General features: G+C 42.8%; 2 protein-coding genes across 2 annotated transcripts; both read left to right on the forward strand.

Moving 5' to 3' along the window:
• The first annotated feature begins 6,085 nt into the window (after positions 1-6,085).
• LOC146968602 (integrin beta-like protein E) lies at positions 6,086-8,192 on the forward strand. Its single transcript, XM_085760377.1, has 6 exons — positions 6,086-6,199; positions 6,432-6,572; positions 6,692-6,830; positions 6,967-7,144; positions 7,552-7,693; positions 8,024-8,192. Exons 1-6 carry the CDS (start codon positions 6,117-6,119, stop codon positions 8,190-8,192), a joined length of 852 nt encoding a protein of 283 aa, XP_085616503.1. The 5' UTR covers positions 6,086-6,116.
• A 5,174-nt stretch (positions 8,193-13,366) lies between these two features.
• LOC146968603 (uncharacterized) lies at positions 13,367-18,890 on the forward strand. The gene is made up of 11 exons (XM_085760014.1): positions 13,367-13,567; positions 14,857-15,047; positions 15,217-15,357; positions 15,476-15,614; positions 15,751-15,928; positions 16,345-16,486; positions 16,824-16,967; positions 17,100-17,158; positions 17,243-18,058; positions 18,170-18,249; positions 18,481-18,890. Exons 1-11 carry the CDS (start codon positions 13,451-13,453, stop codon positions 18,568-18,570), a joined length of 2,097 nt encoding a protein of 698 aa, XP_085616140.1. The 5' UTR covers positions 13,367-13,450; the 3' UTR covers positions 18,571-18,890.
• Positions 18,891-20,780: the final 1,890 nt, after the last annotated feature.

Genomic DNA, 20,780 nt, shown 5'->3' on the forward strand with positions numbered 1-20,780 from the left:
TTCATAACATTCTACATATGAACTTGTGCCTAATGTTTCCTACATGTTCTAAAGAAATTCATTTCAATTCAAGTTTGGGAGATAAAAGTAAAGATAGTGAACAAAACAATAAAAGTATAAAAAAGGAGATCATAGATTAATTTGATTAATGTAGGAATCTGAGGCCTTGTCCACACGAGCCCGGGTATTTTTGAAACCGTGAACATATGTTCCCGGTTGTATGTCCTGTCCACATGCAACCGCGCTTTTGGAACCCTGAAACCGTGGTTTTTTGAAACCGGAGTCCAGGGTGGGGTTCTCGGCCGGGGTTGGTTTCACCGGGTGCGTGTGGACACTGCAACTGCTATTGTTTTTCTCGTTTACGTCATAGCTGCACACGTGCTGATGTAAACACTGCCAGCTGCAGAGGTTGTTTGCAGCGGTTTGCGGAAGTTGACGTGAGCTCGCAAAAATGGAGGTGACAAAGTGGATTTTTATCACTTTTTTTTTTTTTTTACATCATCTAAATGCTATTTGTATAGTTTTTCGATGAGAAAAATATAACGAAACGGTCGTCAGGGCAATCCTCTTGTCAGCTCCAAACTCACCCTCAATCACAGACCAGCTGGTTTTCCACACAGCATCATTTACAGTAACAAGTGACGCTACAGATCAGCGGGGGCCGCTGCCGGTGTGTTTTTAAAATTACAGAACTACTACTTAGCGCAGTTTCTTATTCCCCACCTTGTTTGATTGAGAGTTTTTCGGGATGATTTTCATGAATGAACAGGCAATAGCCTATGTCACTGTCAGACCGGTTACGACGGGAGGGGGGGTTGCACTGCTGTCATGCAGTGATAAAAAGAGCCTATGCAGAGATGAACGGAACGAGCCAAAAGCCTAACATTTATTTGTGACGTCCGCGGTCGATATAAAGTGGATATGTTTCATTCATCCATGTTTTGACAGACAACACAACAGCCAGTGATAATGAGTTTCGCCGCACTGACAGTCATGTGGCTCAGCAGCCAGGTGATAGCCTGGCTCTCGCCAGACCCTTGTAGTTCCGCAAAGCTACGCTGAGCTCCGCACAAGGGTCTGGGACTGCTCCATAGGCGATTCATTTCAGAAGGCGGGGCCTTGTAAAAAAATCTTGTATGTGATTGGATAAACCACTTGTCCGTTATCTTGAATGACGTGCTACTTCAGCCACTCACTGCGAGCCGCCATTGTTGTTTGACTCAAACAGTCGCTTCAGCGCTACGTCACACCTCAGAAAGTCCCGCCCGGCGATCCTGATTGGTTCATTATTTTTTGCTCCGGGGAAGAAGTTTGCATTGGCCTCGAGTCCAGACCCTTGTGTGAAGCTGAGCGTAGCGCCTCTGGTGGAGCTTTGCGGAACTACAAGGGTCTGGCGAGAGTCAGGCTAGCCAGGTGATGCACACAGCACAAGAGTCAAGACACAGTGCAGCAACATGTGCAGGCTGCTGCAGCAGTGCACGTCAAAGGGACACCGCCGAAAATAAATAATAAATAGCTTAGGCTGCACGTAGTTTTGAAATTGTTTTTGTGCATGTTTTCATCCATAAAATGACCAAAAATGAACACTACAAGCGGATTTCTTGAAAACGAATTATTTAAACAGCATTTGTATAGAAATGATTCCGTCCCAAGCCTTTTGATCCATAAGCGGTTTCCACTGTAGTTTGATTGGTTAAAACAGCCTTCCACACGTGCATTGCGTCACTTGGTAGCGGATTCCACGGTTGCGTGTGTACGGAGTGTTTTTATTACACCACTCGTGTGGACGCGGAGCAAAACTCCGGTTTCAAAAATACCCGGGCTCGTGTGGACAAGGCCTGAGTCTTGAATATCAGAAGGATCACAAACAAAAGCAAAATGCCTCTTAGGGGAAATTAATTTTTTAGCTTGTCTTCACTGTTTTATTACAGGTAGTGGTTCGCTACAAGTCAAACTTTCATAGTTGTCAAAATCTATCTTGGAGTTGCCACAGTGGAGTTTGTGGGACTGAGAGTTTGATAGTGACGACTCCAGCTACAACTACAATCACTCAACTGACTACAACCACACCAACTACAACTACCACCACACCAACTACAACTACAACTGCAGCTACAACTACAACCACACCAACTACAACTACAACCACGCCAACTACAACTACAATCACACCAACTACAACTGCAGCTACAACTACAAGCACTCCACCAACTACAACCACACCAACTACAACTACAACCACACCAACTACAACTACGACTCCAGCTACAACTACGACCACTCCACCGACTACAACCACACCAACTACAACTACAACCACTCCACCGACTACAGCCACACCAACTACAACTACGACTCCAATTACAACTACGACTCCAGCTACAACTACGACCACTCCAGCTACAACTACGACCACTCCAACTACAACTACAACTGCAGCTACAACTACAACCACTCCACCAACTACAACCACCACCACACCAACTACAACTACAACTGCAGCTACAACTACAACCACTCCACCGACTACAACCACACCAACTACAACTACACCAACTACAACTACAACTGCAGCTACAACTACAACCACTCCACCAACTACAACCACACCAACTACAACTACAACCACGCCAACTACAACTACACCAACTACAACTACGACTCCAGCTACAACTACGACCACTCCACTGACTACAACCACACCAACTACAACTACAACCACTCCACCGACTACAACCACACCAACTACAACTACGACTCCAGCTACAACTACGACCACTCCACTGACTACAACCACACCAACTACAACTACTATAACTACAACTCCAGCTACAACTACAACCACTCCAACTACAACTACAACTGCAGCTACAACTACAACCACTCCACCAACTACAACCACCACCACACCAACTACAACTACAACTGCAGCTACAACTACAACCACTCCACCGACTACAACCACACCAACTACAACTACAACTACACCAACTACAACTACAACTGCAGCTACAACTACAACCACTCCACCAACTACAACCACACCAACTACAACTACAACCACGCCAACTACAACTACACCAACTACAACTACGACTCCAGCTACAACTACGACCACTCCACTGACTACAACCACACCAACTACAACCACTCCACCGACTACAACCACACCAACTACAACTACGACTCCAGCTACAACTACGACCACTCCACTGACTACAACCACACCAACTACAACTACTATAACTACAACTCCAGCTACAACTACAACCACTCCACCGACTACAACCACACCAACTACAACTACAACTCCAGCTACAACTACAACCACTCCACCGACTACAACCACACCAACTACAACTACAGCCACACCAACTACAACCACACCACCAACTACAACCACAACCACACCAACCACAACTCCAGCTACAACTACAACCACACCAACTACAACTATAGCCCCAACAACTACAACTACGACTCCAGCTACAATTACAACCACTCCACTGACTACAACCACAACCACACCAACTACAACTACAACCACAACCACACCAACTTCAACTACGACTACATCTACAACCACTCCACCGACTACAACCACAACCACACCAACTACAACTACAACTCCAGCTACAACTACAACCACTCCACCGACTACAACCACACCAACTACAACTACAGCCACACCAACTACAACCACACCACCAACTACAACCACAACCACACCAACCACAACTCCAGCTACAACTACAACCACACCAACTACAACTATAGCCCCAACAACTACAACTACGACTCCAGCTACAATTACAACCACTCCACTGACTACAACCACAACCACACCAACTACAACTACAACCACAACCACACCAACTTCAACTACGACTACATCTACAACCACTCCACCGACTACAACCACAACCACACCAACTACAACTACAATCACTCCAACTACGACTACGACTCCAGCTACAATTACAACCACTCCACTGACTACAACCACAACCACACCAACTACAAACACACCAACTACAACTACCACTCCAGCTACAACCACTCCACTGACTACAACTACAATTACACCAACTACAACTATAGCCACACCGACTACAACAACAACCACACCAACTACAACTACAGCCACACCAACTACAACTCCAGCTACAACTACAACCACTCCACCGACTACAACCACAACCACACCAACTTCAACTACGACTCCAGCTACAACTACAACCACACCAACTACAACCACAACAACTTCAACTACGACTCCAGCTACAACTACAACCACTCCACCAACTACAACCACAACCACACCAACTACAACTCCAGCTACAACTACAACCACTCCACCGACTACAACCACAACCACACCAACTACAATCACACCAACTACACCTACAACCACTCCACCGACTACAACTACAACCACAACCACACCACCTACAACAACAACCACACCAACTATAACTACGACTCCAGCTACAACTACACCAACTACAACTATAGCCACACAGACTACAACAACAACCACACCAACTACAACTACAGCCACACCAACTACAACTACAACTCCAGCTACAACTACAACCACTCCACCGACTACAACCACAACCACACCAACTTCAACTACGAGTCCAGCTACAACTACAACCACACCAACTACAACCACAACAACTTCAACTACGACTCCAGCTACAACCACAACCACACCAACTACAAACACACCAACTTCTACTACAGCCACACCAACTACAACTCCAGCTACAACTACAACCACTCCACCGACTACAAACACACCAACTTCTACTACAGCCACACCAACTACAACTCCAGCTACAACTACAACCACACCAACTACAACCACAACAACTTCAACTACGACTCCAGCTACAACCACAACCACACCAACTACAAACACACCAACTTCTACTACAGCCACACCAACTACAACTCCAGCTACAACTACAACCACTCCACCGACTACAACCACACCAAGTACAACTACAGCCACATCAACTACAACTACGACTCCAGCTACACCTACAACCACTCCACCGACTACAACTACAACCACACCAACTACAACTACAACCACACCAACTACAACTACAACCACGCCAACTACAACAACAACCACACCAACTACAACTACGACTCCAGCTACAACTACAACCACTTCACTGACTACAACAACAACCACACCAACTGCAACTACGACTCCAGCTACACCTACAACCACTCCACCGACTACAACTACAACCACACCAACTACAACAACCACACCAACTACAACTACGACTCCAGCTACAACTACAACCACTTCACCAACTACAACCACAGCAACTACAACCACACCAACTACAACTACAACCACTACAACTACAGCTACAACTACAACCGCTCCACTGACTACAACCACAACCACGCCAACTACCACTACGACTCCAGCTACAACTACGACCACTCCACCGACTTCAGCCACACCAACTACAACCACACCAACTACAACCACAACCACTCCACCGACTACAACCACAACTGCACCGACTACAACCACAACCACACCAACTACAACCACAACTACGACTCCAGCTACAACTACAACCACAACCACACCAACTACAACTCCAGCTACAACTACAACCACTCCACCAACTACAACCACACCGACTACAACTACGACTCCAGCTACAACTACAACCACTCCACTGACGACAACCACAACCACACCAACTACAACTACGATTCCAGCTACAACTACAACCCCTCCACCGACTACAACCACAACCACACCAACTACAACCACAACTACGACTCCAGCTACAACTACAACTACAACCACAACCACAACCACACCAACTACAACTACGACTCCAGCTACAACTACAACCACTCCACCGACTACAACCACAACCACACCAACTACAACCACAACTACGACTCCAGCTACAACTACAACTACAACTACAACCACAACCACAACCACACCGACTACAACTACAACTATGATTCCAACTACAACTACAACCACTCCACCGACTACAACCACAACCACACCAACTTCAACAGTTTTTGGGACTGAGAGTTTGATAGTGACTATTGTTGACATGGAAAACACTAATGGCGAGTGGTGCCAGACTGAGACAAAGTCCACTCGGCTGGTCCCCAGCAATGCTCCTTTTCAGCTCAGGTAAGTGCATCATGAATCTGCAAAATTTCCTACTTCTTTCCATCTATTGTGTGATAAGGGTGGAAAACGAGAAAGAGTCATTTTAACATTTAACATTGAATATCCAAATTGAAAATGTTCTAAATGAAATAAAACCCGCTTGACATATAGCATCCAGATGATTAATGCCAATGATCAATGCTGCAGGAACAGAACAAGTATAACTGATGTGATCTGTGATCTTTGACCAAAGTGTGGACAGTGGTAACTGGATCGATGACATCAAAAATAACATCACATCATGGAGAGCTGTGACTACGGTTGAACTGAGAAACCGGTCAGACACCAGCAAAGCCAACACATCGCCACAGACTACCATCATACCTGCTGTGAGGTAAGCCTCCTCCCTGTTTGTCAGTAATCATACAACCATATTTAAACAATTTCTGCGGGTTTTCCCTTTACATTGGGAGTAATGAGAGGATTACACATGCGTTCCTGTGTTCCTCTCAGAGTTCCTTCAAACTGTCAGAGAGATTTCAACCTGTTGGCGTTTGACCCTGATGGAGACGAGGTCAGATGCAGATATGGAAGCACACAACTGTTTGAGTGTAACCCCTGCACACCACCAACTGTCCTCAGCCTCATGCCAGTGAGTAACCAGCCTTATAGCGTAGTGGCAGAAGGATTTGAATACATTTCATTCCAAATTAACTGTACCATCTTGCATTTTATCGCCTGTGAGAAAAGTTTTGTTCCTTTACTGTACACATAAAATCATTTTGCAGTCGTGTACGCTGTCATTCAGCCCCACCATCAGCTCAGATGAAGGTCCGTACGCCGTCCAGCTGGTGATGGAGGACTTTCCCAGACAGAACATCACCCTGACTCAGACTAACGGTTCACAGGAGGTGAAAACAACAAATGATGCTATCAGCAAGATACCTGTCCAGTTTGTTTTATGGGGTAAGAGCTCATGTTTTCAGCCTGGAGTTTTGCTATTTCTACATTGCCAACTTTATCTTGAAGAGGTTTTCACTCAATGGAAATGTGAGTGTACTGTCAAACTTCAGTCTTTTACTAGCTTGTCACTTTCCTATAGCGTTGAATCTTCTATCAATTGTGCTGCTCAGAGACCTTGTTATAACTTCTTGTGCTAAAACAGTGACCAAAGTGCTTGTCGAACGTCAATTACCCCCAGCTGTGCCCGACAAAGTACCCTAAAGAAAACTCGTGAAAATCCAGTAAAAATCCTTTAACAGATGCGTGTGTCAGATGGTTGAACAACATTAGAAACTTACTCCCCTTAGATGTTCATGGTACAAAGATTTCTGCCGCCCTCATGGAGGTCTACGTTTTCTGTGTTGTTCCAGTGGATCCAGCGGTGCAGTCCTGCGAAGATGGAGACTATCTGCCCCGGTTCCTGTCTCCAACCCCAGCCCACAGAACTCAGCTGTACGCCCCTGTGGGTCAGTCCCTGGAAATCAGCATCAAGGCCCAGGCAAACTCCTCCAAGTAAGTTAAAAGAAAAGCAGCAGGTGTAGAAATGGTACTTTGAATATGACAGCAGATGCTTTCAGGGCCAGGAGAAAACATGGAAGACTTTCTACAATGCATTGTATGTCAATGTCTGTTGGTCTTGTTCCTGGTTATTTCAATTGTAGCGTAACAAGCTCAGATTCTCGCGATGTTTTTAGACCACAAATTCCACATCCCCAACCTCGAGAAAACATGATTCCAAAGACATCTGAGTCATCAAACATTCTATTTTTTAGGAAAAACCTGCACTGCACCATTTGTTGACTAATATAACAAGATCTTGCTCTCTGTTTTTTTTTTTCCAAGTATCACTGAGCTGCTGTTCAGTGGGCCGTCCAACATGAGCGAGAGCACACCTGCAGCAGGAGAGTACATCCTGAGTTGGACACCTTTACAAGACGAGGAAGGAGAGAGCCATCCTGTCTGCTTTGTCATCCAGTCATCCAACATGTCAGTCTCTTGTCCAATAAGTTAAACCCTAAAGGAACCTATGCAGAGACACTTATACAAGACTATCAATCTATCTAAAGTAGTTCTGTTGATGTTATGAAAAACAGTTACTAAGTTCCTGTGTTGGTTTGTTACCTCAGGACAGACAACAGGACGTATCACTCGGAGCTTCGATGTGTCGTTGTGACAGTTGGAGAGGGTCAGTCCAGTCTTGACTTGTCTTAATCATGACTCATCTCAATCCACAGCTTTGATGATGTTAAGTATCAATGTTTGACTTTGATTCCTGTTCACAGCCCCAACAACGACCACAACTACGATTGCAACTACAACCACACCAGCTACAACTACAACCACACTAACTACAACTACAACCTCTCCACCAACAACTACAACCATACCAACTACAACTACAACCACTCCACCAACAACTACAACCACTCCACCGACTACAACTACAACCACACCAACTACAACTACAACCACACCAACTACAACTACAACCACTCCACCAACAACTACAACCACTCCACCGACTACAACCACAACTACACCAACTACAACCACAACCACACTACCCACAACAACAACTCCAACTACAACTACAACCACAGCCACTCCAACTACTACAACCACACCAACCACAACTCCAACCACTACCACAACCACTCCAACCACAAGTACAACCACATCAACTACAACCACTCCCCTGGCCACAACAACTGGTTCTGCCCCTGTAAACAGCACAGATCAGAGTGAGTATTCTACACAGTCATGTGTTGATGGATGTTCAGTATATAAATGAAAACCACACTGTGACACATTGGCCTGCTGTATAATGCTGAGTCATTGTTCATAGTTGTCTTGGGTCTGAGAATAAGGATCACCTCTTCAGTTCCACTATCTGATGACGACATCAACATTGTTGTACAACAAGTGAGTTTCTTCTCATGTAATATTATTTAGTAGCTGTACCTGCTAGCTCTGCAATATATGAAAAATAACAGTTTTTTGATTTAAAAAAATGTAATGTGTAGTCAAATTCAAGTACTGTCTGCCTCCACCTCTTTGAATACCTCTGATTATTCAGAAGCTAACGGTCTTGTTACCAGTTCTTTCCATACCCATCATATCTCAGTAAACTACAATTGATCACATTCAGATTTTTATTTCCTTCTCCAGCTGAAAGAGGAACTGGTACAACAAGGCCTGTCAGCTGACAGCACCCTGCGCCTCTTGAGCAGCACCTCCCTGAACACGACTGTGACATAGACCCCTGCTAACTCACTTTGAAAGTCCATCTACCTCTACCAGTACAGTTATAAGAGGACACATCACTCGACCTAACTGGTCACACAGAAACTACCCAACCTGTTCTACCAAACCATTTTCCCCAGACAAACACCAAATATGGTCAATCTGCTCTTAGTTTCCCCGCTGCATCAACCTAGAACCTGGAATACACCGGTGGCCTTGGGCCAGTTTAAAACTATTTGGTCAGCTGATATGTTTTTTGTTGTCATTTTTCTGAGTGTGCTTCATTCGTCTTTACGTTTTTCTCTGTGCTCTTGATGTCATTGCAAATGAAGGTAATTTATATAAAGATCAAATTAAATTAAATTTTCATGTTCATGAGGTGATTCAAGACCCAGCTTCATTTCAAGCACTAATCAAATCTCAAAAACCTCAGGTTATTTCCAAAGAACATGAACAACCATCCAAACTGTTTCAACTTTAACTCCAAATGCTGCTTGCCACATTGTCTTGATGAGACAAGACAGGAGATGGACATCGCCAAGCCAACAAAAATGACAGAAATGGCAGATGTGGTGTTGAGCCAGCTGCTATAGACACTAACACGCTGCTGCCCCTAGAGGGCAGTAAATTACAAGGTGCTAAGAGGCAACAGAGCCTTTATAAGGAGAGATTTCTCCTCCATTTCTTATTGATGTGTATTTTCTAGCTTTACCTAAGCACCCAAGCTCTGTTTACCATCTGATATCAAACTGTTGATTATTTCATCCACATATTTTCCTTTAGATTAAATTATGATAGGATTCCTTATTGTAAAATTTCAATTTGATTTGATGGTAACGTCATTTTAAAAAAACACTGCAGCTCTTGTAGAGAACCGGTGTCCAGAGTAAGTTTTGTTGGTTCCTTCAGGCTTCTTTTATCAGCTCTGGGGCAATTGAAAATTCAATTTACAGCACCCCCCTGAAGAGGATCAGTAACCGCTAATTGATGTGATGGAAGATGCAGGTGGGTGTCATTTCTGTCATTGAAAGGAACTGATGCTTCAATGTGACACTTAAAGTTTAGAAAACATGAATGAATGACTTTGTTGCACTAAGAAAATAATTACTGGTTCCTGATGGAAAACCAGAGAAAACAAAGAAGTAACCAATTTAGGTGGAAAAGTATCTATGAATTTAAATGATTCTTTTTTTTTTCGCTAACAATTGTGGCAAATGTATGTGTATATATATGAAAACCTTACAGGTGAATTTGTTGTTGTAGTGTTGACTTGCATTTTGCCTGAGCATTATAGACTTGCAGTCTTTGTTTAATTTCACTTGTCACAAATTGTCACCTGTTGTTTTTTAAGAATCAACCTCTGTTTTCTTTTTTAATGAAGCATTTTGTATTTTTGTCTTATCAACTGTTCCTCTACCACCAATGATAGGCGTTTCCCAGATTTAGTTCAAGATTTTGTTTCCCTTTTTGCCAGTATTTTTCAAAACTGTTTGCAATAACGAAATAAGGCAAATTGTCAATTATATCTTAATGAGTTAGTTGTGTCAGAGAGTGATTCCTTCTTTTTTCTCGGTCCAGGGTCAAGATGGCTTTACTGATGGCTTTTTTGATGAGCAAAATTTCAACTTAGAGGACGATGAAGTTGGTGATGACATGCAGGACAGAAGCCCTGACCACCAGAGGTCCTCCTCTCCCAGGCGGTCGTCCAGGGGGAGAAAAGAAAGGCACAGCTCAGACACATCAAAAAAAGGTCAAGGACTCATCTGAATCTACCAAATCTCCCACTAAATCCCCATCCTCTGCCAGTGTAGGTAAAACCTCTGCAGTTTCCTCCTAGCTGTCTCTTGAAACCCCTTCCTCCTCTGGTCAGAAGACACAACAGAGCAAAACAAGATCTCCAGTCAAAGCATCTAATATGTCATCCTCAATTAGGACTCGATCGTCTTCTGCTGTCTGCTGCATGCGAAAGGGAAAAGGTGGTATCACCTGCAGCTGTCAAGGTCTAAAAAGAGTCATCCTCATCAAGAGGCAAGGGCCACAGCAAGTGCAGTGGAAAAGACTTACCACAAGGTGTCAGCAGAGGCCATTGCTGCAAAAACTGTTGAGTCAGAGACAGAAATAGAAACGCCATCAGAAATGCGTCCACCTGCACAGGAACAAGGATTAGAACTGAGTCAAGCCCAGATTTTGGAGATTGGTTTTAAAGACGACACAGTCAAAGACCTGGAGAGAAGCGAAGAAAGAAAGAAAGAAAGATGATGGAATTGGCAAACATCCAGCGAAGGATGATGACAGTGACAATTACCAAATCCTTGATTCACTTGACGAAACGGATGAACAGATGGATGATAGGGACAAAGGAGGCAGCTCTGAAACACAGCTTACAGAACTTGAGCAGAAGCCAACTTTGTATGAGGGAGCCTTGGACAAACAGGCCTTAAGCAGTGTCAAAAATGAAAGCAAAGCTTACCTTGAGGGGAGCAGTGAAAAGGAAATGGATGTTTCCTTTCAAATCATCGACAGCACTACTGAAAATCAAGCCACAACAGGTTTAGAGGACCACCACTAAGTTGAAGGTAACAGTTCTACAGTAAAACAACAGCCTGAAGAAGATGTGATTCAAGCAGTGAGGAGGTCAAAGGTGAAATTATTTCAACAGAGTCCTGCAAAGTCTCCAAAGACACGGAGAGCCCTGGTGTAAAAGAAAACGACCCTTTGAACAACCTTGACAGTGACGTTACTAAACAAGAAATGTTTGAGATACTTGATTCAATTGATGATCAGAAACTTCGATGGTGAGTGAAACCACCAAATCACTTGAGAACAGGAAGGAAAACTGCTGCATGTATCACCTGTCACCCACCAGCACACACCTGCAAACAGAACCAAGGATCCACCCATGAGTCAACCTGTCAGACACAAAATGTTTCTTTGTTCTTTGTTTGTTAGTCGACTGCGAGGAAGCTTTAGTAATATAACATTTGAGACAAGACAATGCTTAAAGGCAACTTTTCATGTTCATTCAGGACATTAATGGGCTTGATCCTCTGCATCAGTGACCAAATTTACAACATTTGCAGCATCAAAGAATTGTTGCATTAAAGCAGAAGTAAGCGATCCGGTTGTTTTGGCCAACTTCCTGTCAGCCGATGGAGTTAGCAGTCCCCGTCCTCGTCCGTACGCCACCACATTCACGCGCATCCCTTGGCTGCACACACAGAGAGGATCGCCCCTTTATGCCGTTCTCTCTCCTCATTGGATAAAGGTTGTAGGATACAAGGAAAGTTTTCTCCTCGGCTTACAGCAGAGCAGAGTGACTGACAGACCCGTGTTTCAGACCAAACACTCTATATAAGTGATTGCTGTCTGAAGATATAACTATTTAAGACTTATATTAACTCAAACATTCTGCTTACTTCTGCTTTAATTTTGAAAAAAAGATGTTGCCAGTCAAAGCAAATACAAAACGCATAAGAAGCAAACTGTAATTTTTCAGCAACAAACCTAGACAACCAGCCGCCACTATTCGTGACATGTTACACTTGCTCTTGACTTGTACTAATAAGGATTTTAGGTTTCTAAAAGCGGAACTCTGAAGAGGCCTCTCAGTGGCCCCTGCCAGAGCTGGAGGCAGGCAGGTGAACATAACCGCTTTAACAAAGAGTCATAGCATGCTTCACACCCGACAGAGACTGTCTAGTCAGTTTTTGGAAGAAACCATTGATGTTCTTGATGAAGGAGTAAGATAAGAAGGATGGTTTCTACCCTCTGTTTACAAGTGAATCTCATTTCTGTGGAACAGACAAGTGGTTAAAACAACTACATTCTTTTTAGTCCCCTTTGTCGCCATTGATCACAATCTTTTAACTATTACACAAGACGTTTCCTCATACCAGAACAGCTCTGGTTGTTTGATTGGCAACTAAGTGCTAGACACAAAAACAGTGGGTGGTGGAACCAGAGATTGTTCTTGTACGTGTTGGTATTAAACTGCTGTCTTTATGTAGAGAGACTACTCCGTTCACCATGTCGCTCTCTCTCCTGCTGCTGCTGCTTTTCGTTGGCAGCTCCCAGGCTTCTCATTTTCTGGGGACAGTGATGACCTACTATCCAAAAAACACTTTCTCAGATGGATCTGTCCAGGTATGTTCTATTATGCTTGTTATTTTATTTTTGATTTGTTGCAATAAAATAACAATTTTAACAACAGTTATTGTAATTTGTAATAAAAGTATCTCTGTGATGATGTACAGTAGATTGTGTATTTAAAGTCTACAATCTCTCTTTATTAAAAAAAGAGCAGTCAGGATAATTATCGGAGCTGGTTATAGGGATCATACAAATCTATTATTTTTACAGTCAATGTTATTGAAATTGTATGCGTATAATACAATATCTAACATCATATTTAGAGCATGTTCAGTCACAGAGAGGGAAAATATTAGCCAGGCTAGCGCCGCCTACTGGTTCCGGCAAATTTCATTTGCCTCAACCATGTAGTCAGGAAACTAGCAATGCGTTTCTGGCGGACGGACCAATCAGCGAACAGACGGGTAAGTGAAGGCGATGACGTTGAACTCAAGCGCTCAAGATTAACCTATGAGCTTAACCGGTGTATAGCACACGTGACCACCAAGCAGCAGCGATTAGTTGAAGCAAATGTAAGCAACCGCCTCCCGGAAGCAAACGAATCCCTATGGCTCGTGTTCAGACGCTACATGAAATGTAATGAAATAAGCGGCTGATGCATCAGGCTAGGAAAATATAACTTCACGGGATAGTTTGATTTCAAGAAGGCCAAAGTGAGAACTACCGGAAGTTTTTTTTGTTTCTGTATTATATGTGCTGTTTGAATGATGAGCGGAGAAAGTGCAAAAACCAAATTCTTAAGACTTACAGCGATGAAGGTGTCTAATGGGACTGAGTGCTCACATTTTCTTGACTTGACTTTCTATTTTTCTTTTGTAAACACTGCAACACTAGATATGTTCTAGTGTATGAATGTAAACATATAGAAATATATATGACCAAATAGTGAGGTGTATCTACAAACAAATGTATATCAATAAAAGTATAGATCTCTCATAACGTCATGAATGATTTCAGTCATGTTAAATGGATAAATGAATGTAAGTCTAACTTGAATGTGTCTGTCTTTACGGAAGCTGGATACATGATTTATGGAGAAGGGGTGGGATTAAATAAGCACTGCTTCTTCTAACTCCTTTTCGATTATGTACAACAAATTAATTGACTATAAGACTAAAGATAATGAGCAAAACAATAAAAGAATAAAAAAGGAGATCATATAATTATTTGATTAATGTAGGAATCTAAGTCTTGAATATCGAGAGGATCACAAACAAAACCAAAATGCCTCTATCAGGGGAAATTCATTTTTTGGCTCGTCTTTTTTGTCTGTCTTACTACAGGTGGTGGTTCGCTACAAGTCAAACTTTCATAGTTGTCAGAGTAGGCTAACTTGGATTTGCTACAGTGGAGTTTGTGGGACTGAGAGTTTGATAGTGACTACTGTTGACATGGAAAACACTAATGGCGAGTGGTGCCAGACGGAGGGAAAGTCCACTCGGCTGGTCCCCAGCAACGCTCCTTTTCAACTCAGGTAAGTTCGTCATGAATCTGCAAAATGTCCTAATGCTTTCCATCTATGAAAATGTTTTAAATTAAATAAAACCCACTTGACATATAGCATCCAGATGATTAATGCCAATGATCAGTGCTGCAGGAACAGAACAAGTATAACTGATGTGATCTGTGACCTTTGACCAAAGAGCGAATGGTGGTAACTGGATCAGTAACATCAAAAATAACATCGTATCATGGAGAGCTTTGACTACGGTTGAACTGAGAAACCGGTCAGACACCAGCAAAGCCAACACATCGCCACAGACTACCATCATACCTGCTGTGAGGTAAGCCTCCTCCCTGTTTGTCAGTAATCATACATCCATATTTAAACATTCTACGTACTTGTGCTTTACATGGGGAGTAATGAAGAGGGTTACACATGCGTTCCTGTGTTCCTCTCAGAGTTCCTTCAAACTGTCAGAGAGATTTCAACCTGTTGGCGTTTGACCCTGATGGAGACGAGGTCAGATGCAGATATGGAAGCACACAACTGTCCGAGTGTAACCCCTGCACACCACCGACTGTCCTCAACCTCTCGTCAGTGAGTAACCAGCCGTATAGTGTAGTGACAGAAGGACATTTCATTCCAAATTAACTGTACCATCTTGCATTTTATCGCCTGGGAGAAAATGTTTGCTCATGTACACAAACTGTGTTTTTTAAAAATCCTTTTGCAGTCGTGTACGCTGTCATTCAGCCCCACCAACAGCTCAGATGAAGGTCCGTACGCCGTCCAGCTGGTGATGGAGGACTTCCCCAGACAGAACATCACCCTGACTCAGACTAATGGTTCACAGGAGGTGAAAACAACAAATGATGCTATCGGCAAGATACCTGTCCAGTTTGTTTTATGGGGTAAGAGCTCATGTTTTCACAGCCTGGATTTTTGCTTTTGCTACATTGCCAACTTTATCTTTAAGAGGTTTTTACTTACTGGAAATGTGAGCGTACCGTCAAACTTTATTTTTTTACTAGCTTTTCACTTCCCTATAGCGTTGAATCTTCCATCAAGACATTGTGCTGCTCAGAGACCTTATTATAACTTCTTGTGCTAAAACAGTGACCAAAGTGCTTGTCGAACGATAATCACTGTGCCCGACAAAGTACTCTAAAGAAAACTTGTGGAAACCCAATAAAATGAGCCCCATTTCCTTTAACAGCTGCGTGTGTCAGATGGTTGAACAACATTAGAAACTTACTCCCCTCAGGCGTTCATGGTACAAAGATTTCTGCCGCCCTCACTGAGGTCTACGTTTTCTGTGTTGTTCCAGTGGATCCAGCGGCACCGTCCTGCGAAGATGGAGACTATCTGCCCCGGTTCCTGTCTCCAACCCCAGCCCACAGAACTCAGCTGTACGCCCCTGTGGGTCAGTCCCTGGAAATCAGTATCAAGGCCCAGGCAAACTCCTCCAAGTAAGTTAAAAGAAAAGCAGCAGTTATAGAAACAGCATGTTGAATATAGCCGCAGACGCTTTCAGGACCAAGAGAAAACATGGAAGACTTTCTACAATGCATTGTGTCACAACTGTTGGTGGTAGGTTGTTGAGCTTGTTGTAGCATAACAAGCTCAGATTTTTGCCATGTTGTTAGACCACAAACGCAACAACAACAAATATATCCCCGCCCTCTTTAACAAGAAAACAAGATTCCAAAGAAATCTGAGTCATCAAACATTCTCTTGTTTAGGAAAAACCTGCACTGCACCATTTGTTGACAGGTAACAAGATCTTGCTCTCCTTGTTTTTCCAAGTATCACTGAGCTGCTGTTCAGTGGGCCGTCCAACATGAGCGAGAGCACACCTGCAGCAGGAGAGTACATCCTGCGTTGGACACCTTTACAAAACGAGGAAGGAGAGAGCCATCCTGTCTGCTTTGTCATTCAGTCATCCAACATGTCAGTCTCTTGTCCAATAAGTTAAACCCTAAAGGAACCTCTGTAGAGGCACTTAAACCAATCTATCTAAAGTAGTTCTGTTGATGTTATGAAAAACAGTTACTAAGTTCCTGTGTTGGTTTGTTCCCTCAGGACAGACAGCAGGAAGTATCACTCGGAGCTTCGATGTGTCGTTGTGACAGTTGGAGAGGGTCAGTCCAGTCTTGACTTGTCTTGTCAATCCACAGCTTTAATGATGTTTAGGATCATTGTTTGACTTTTATCCCTGTTCACAGCCCCAACAACGACCACAACTACAACTGCAACTACAACCACACCAGCTGCAACTACAACCACACTAACTATAACTACAACCACTCCACCGACTACAACCACAACCACACCAACTACAACTACAACCACACCAACTACAACTACAACCACACTAACTACAACTACAACCACTCCACTGACTACAACCACAACCACACCAACTACAACTACAACACCAACTACAACCACAACCACATCACCCACAACTACGACTCCAACTACTACAACCACTATAACTACAACCACTCCAACTTCAACTACAACTACACCAACTACAACCACAACCATTCCAACTACAACTACACCCACACCAACTCCAACCACTCCAACTTCAACTACAACTACACCAACTACAACCACAACCATTCCAACTACAACTACACCCACACCAACTCCAACCACTCCAACTTCAACTACAACTACACCAACTACAACCACAACCATTCCAACTACAACTACAACCACAACTACAACCACTCCAACTACAACTACACCCACTCCAACTACAACTACAACCATTCCAACTACAACTACAACCACAACTACAACCACTCCAACTACAACTACACCCACTCCAACTACAACTACAACCATTCCAACTACAACTACAACCACAACTACAACCACTCCAACCACAACTACAACCACTCCAACTACAACTACAACCACTCCAACTACAACTACACCCACACCAATTACAACCACTCCAACCACATCAACTACAACCCCTCCCCCGGCCACAACAACTGGCTCTGCCCCTGTAAACAGCACAGATCAGAGTGAGTATCAAATCCTACACAGTCATGTGTTGATGGATGTTCAGTATATAAATGAAAACCACATTGTGACACACTGGCCTGCTGTATAATGCTGAGTCATTGTTCATCTAGTTGTCTTGGGTCTGAGAATAAGGATCACCTCTTCAGTTCCACTATCTGATGACGACATCAGAAACACTGTCATACAACAAGTGAGTTTCTTCTTATCTAATATTGTTAGATAGCTGTACCTGCTAGCTCTGCAATATATGAAAAATAACACAGCTTGTTGATTAAAAAGTGTGATGTAGTCAAATTCAAGTACTGTCTGCCTCCACCTCTATGAATACCTCTGATTATTCAGAAGATAACGGTCTTTCCATACCCATCATATCTCAGTAAACTACAATCAATCACAATCTGATTTTTATTTCCTTCTCCAGCTGAAAGAGGAACTGGTACAACAAGGCCTGTCAGCTGACAGCACCCTGCGCCTCTTGAGCAGCACCTCCCTGAACACGACTGTGACATAGACCCCTGCTAACTCACTTTGAAAGTCCATCTACCTCTACCAGTACAGTTTTAACAGGACACATCACTCAACCTAACTGGTCACACAGAAACTACCCAACCTGTTCTACCAAACCATTTTCCCCAGACAAACACCAAATATGGTCAATCTGCTCTTAGTTTATCTGCTGCATCAACCCGGAACAATTTACAACTTACACTTAAACTCAATACACTATGATCACTTTGAATGCAACTCAATTTAATAGTTCGGTTTAGGGTTAGCTGATAAGTTTTTTGTTGTCATTTTTCTGAATGTGCTCCATTCGTCTTTACGTTTTTCTCTGTGCTCTTGATGTCATTGCAAATGAAGGTGATTTATATAAAGATCAAATTAAATTACATTTTCATGTTGATGAGGTGATTCAAGAACCAGCTTCATTTCAAGCACTAATCAAATCTCAAAAAAACCTCAGGGTTTTTTCCAAAGAACATGCACAACCATCCAAACAACGCTGCTTGCCACATTGTCTTGATGAGACAAGACAGGAGATGGACATCGCCAAGCCAACAAAAATGACAGAAATGGTAGATGTGGCGTTGAGCCAGCTGCTATAGACAGTAACCTGCTGCTGCCCCTACAGGGAAATAAATTACAAGATGTTAAGGGGCAGCAGAGCCTTTATAAGTAGAGGTTTTTCCTCCATTTCTTATTGATGCATATTTTCTAGCTTTACCAAAGTGCCCATGCTCTGTTTACCATCTGATATCAAACTGTTGATTATTTCATCCACATATTTTCCTTTAAATTAAATTATGATAGGATTCCTTATTGTAAAATTTCAATTTGATTAGATGGTAACGTCATTTTAAAAAACACGGATTGGAAATTCAACTACAGCACCCTCTCTGGAGAGGAACAGTAGCCTCTAATTGATGTGATGGAAGATGCAGGTGGGTGTCATTTCTAACAAAACATTATATGAAGGTGGATTAGTCTTTCCATGGAAAGGAACTGAAGCTTCAATGTGACACTTAAAGTTTAGAAAACACGAATGAATGACTTTGTTGCACTAAGAAGATAATTACTGGTTCCTGATGGAAAACCAGAGAAAACAAAGAAGTAACCAATTTAGGTGAAAAAGTATCTATGAATTTAAAATTATAACTAGTGTATCCTATGTTATCAGCAATGTTTGTTGTCACCTGTTGTTTTAAAAAAATCAACCTCTGTGTTTTTTTTAATGAAGCATTTTATATTTGTGTCTTACTTACTTACTTATTAACTGTTCCTCTACCACCAATGATAGGCGTTTCCCAGATTTTGCTCAAGAATTTTTTTTTTCTTTTTCGACAGTATTTTTCGAAAGCTGTTTGCAATAAACAAATAAGTCAAATTGTCAATTATATCTTATTAATGAGTTAGTTGTGTCAGAGATTGATTCCTTCTTTTGTCCAAGGTCAAGATGACTTTACTGATGGCTTTTTTGATGAGCAAAATTTAAACTTGGACGACTTTGTCACAGTTGATGAAGTTGGTGATGACGTACAGGACAGAAGCCCCGACCACCAGAGGTCCTCCTCCTCTTCCAGGCGGAGAAAAGAAAGACAAAGCTCAGACACATCAAGACCAAGGACTCATCTGAATCTAACAAATCTCCCACTTAACCCCCATCCTCTTCGCTGTCTCTTTAAACCCCTTCCTCCTCTGGTCAGAACGCACAACAGAGCAAAACAAGATCTCTAATATGTCATCCTCAGGTAGGACTCGATTGTCTTCTGCTGCATTCGAAAGGGAAAAGGTGGTATCACCTGCAGCTGTCAGGGTGGGTATAAAGACTCATCCTCATCAAAAAGCAAAAGCCACAGCAAGTGCAGTGGAAAAGACTTACAACAAGGTGTCAGAGGCCATTGCTGCAAAAACTGTTGAGTCAGAGACAGAAATAGAAACGCCATCAGAGATGCTCCCACCTGTACAGGAACAAGGGTTAGAACTGAGTCAAGCCCAGATTTTGGAGATTGGTTTTAAAGACAACACAGTCAAAGACCTGGAGAGAAGCGAAGAAAGAAAGAAAGATGATGGAATTGGCAAACGTACAGCGAAGGAGGATGATGACAGTGACAGTTCCCAAAACCTTGATTCACTTGACGAAACCATAGACTGTAAAAAGAATGGACGTAGCATCCGAGACGTTACCCATTGGTTTTGGGGAGTCGTTTTTGTGACTCAAAT

Source organism: Trachurus japonicus, chromosome 18, assembly GCF_045865225.1.
Source record: "Trachurus japonicus isolate A0001 chromosome 18, Traja_1.0".
Taxonomy (NCBI): Eukaryota; Metazoa; Chordata; class Actinopteri; order Carangiformes; family Carangidae; genus Trachurus; species Trachurus japonicus.

Excerpts from the sequence above, each read along its gene's own strand:
- LOC146968603 (XM_085760014.1), top strand. The coding sequence starts at position 13,451 with ATGTCGCTCTCTCTCCTGCTGCTGCTGCTTTTCGTTGGCAGCTCCCAG. Across the intron at positions 16,487-16,823 it reads GCCCAGGCAAACTCCTCCAA|TATCACTGAGCTGCTGTTCA; the intron begins GTAAGTTAAAAG and ends TGTTTTTCCAAG. Across the intron at positions 18,250-18,480 it reads GAAACACTGTCATACAACAA|CTGAAAGAGGAACTGGTACA; the intron begins GTGAGTTTCTTC and ends TTCCTTCTCCAG.
- LOC146968602 (XM_085760377.1), top strand. The coding sequence starts at position 6,117 with ATGGAAAACACTAATGGCGAGTGGTGCCAGACTGAGACAAAGTCCACT. Across the intron at positions 6,831-6,966 it reads CTGTCCTCAGCCTCATGCCA|TCGTGTACGCTGTCATTCAG; the intron begins GTGAGTAACCAG and ends ATCATTTTGCAG. Across the intron at positions 7,145-7,551 it reads TGTCCAGTTTGTTTTATGGG|TGGATCCAGCGGTGCAGTCC; the intron begins GTAAGAGCTCAT and ends GTGTTGTTCCAG.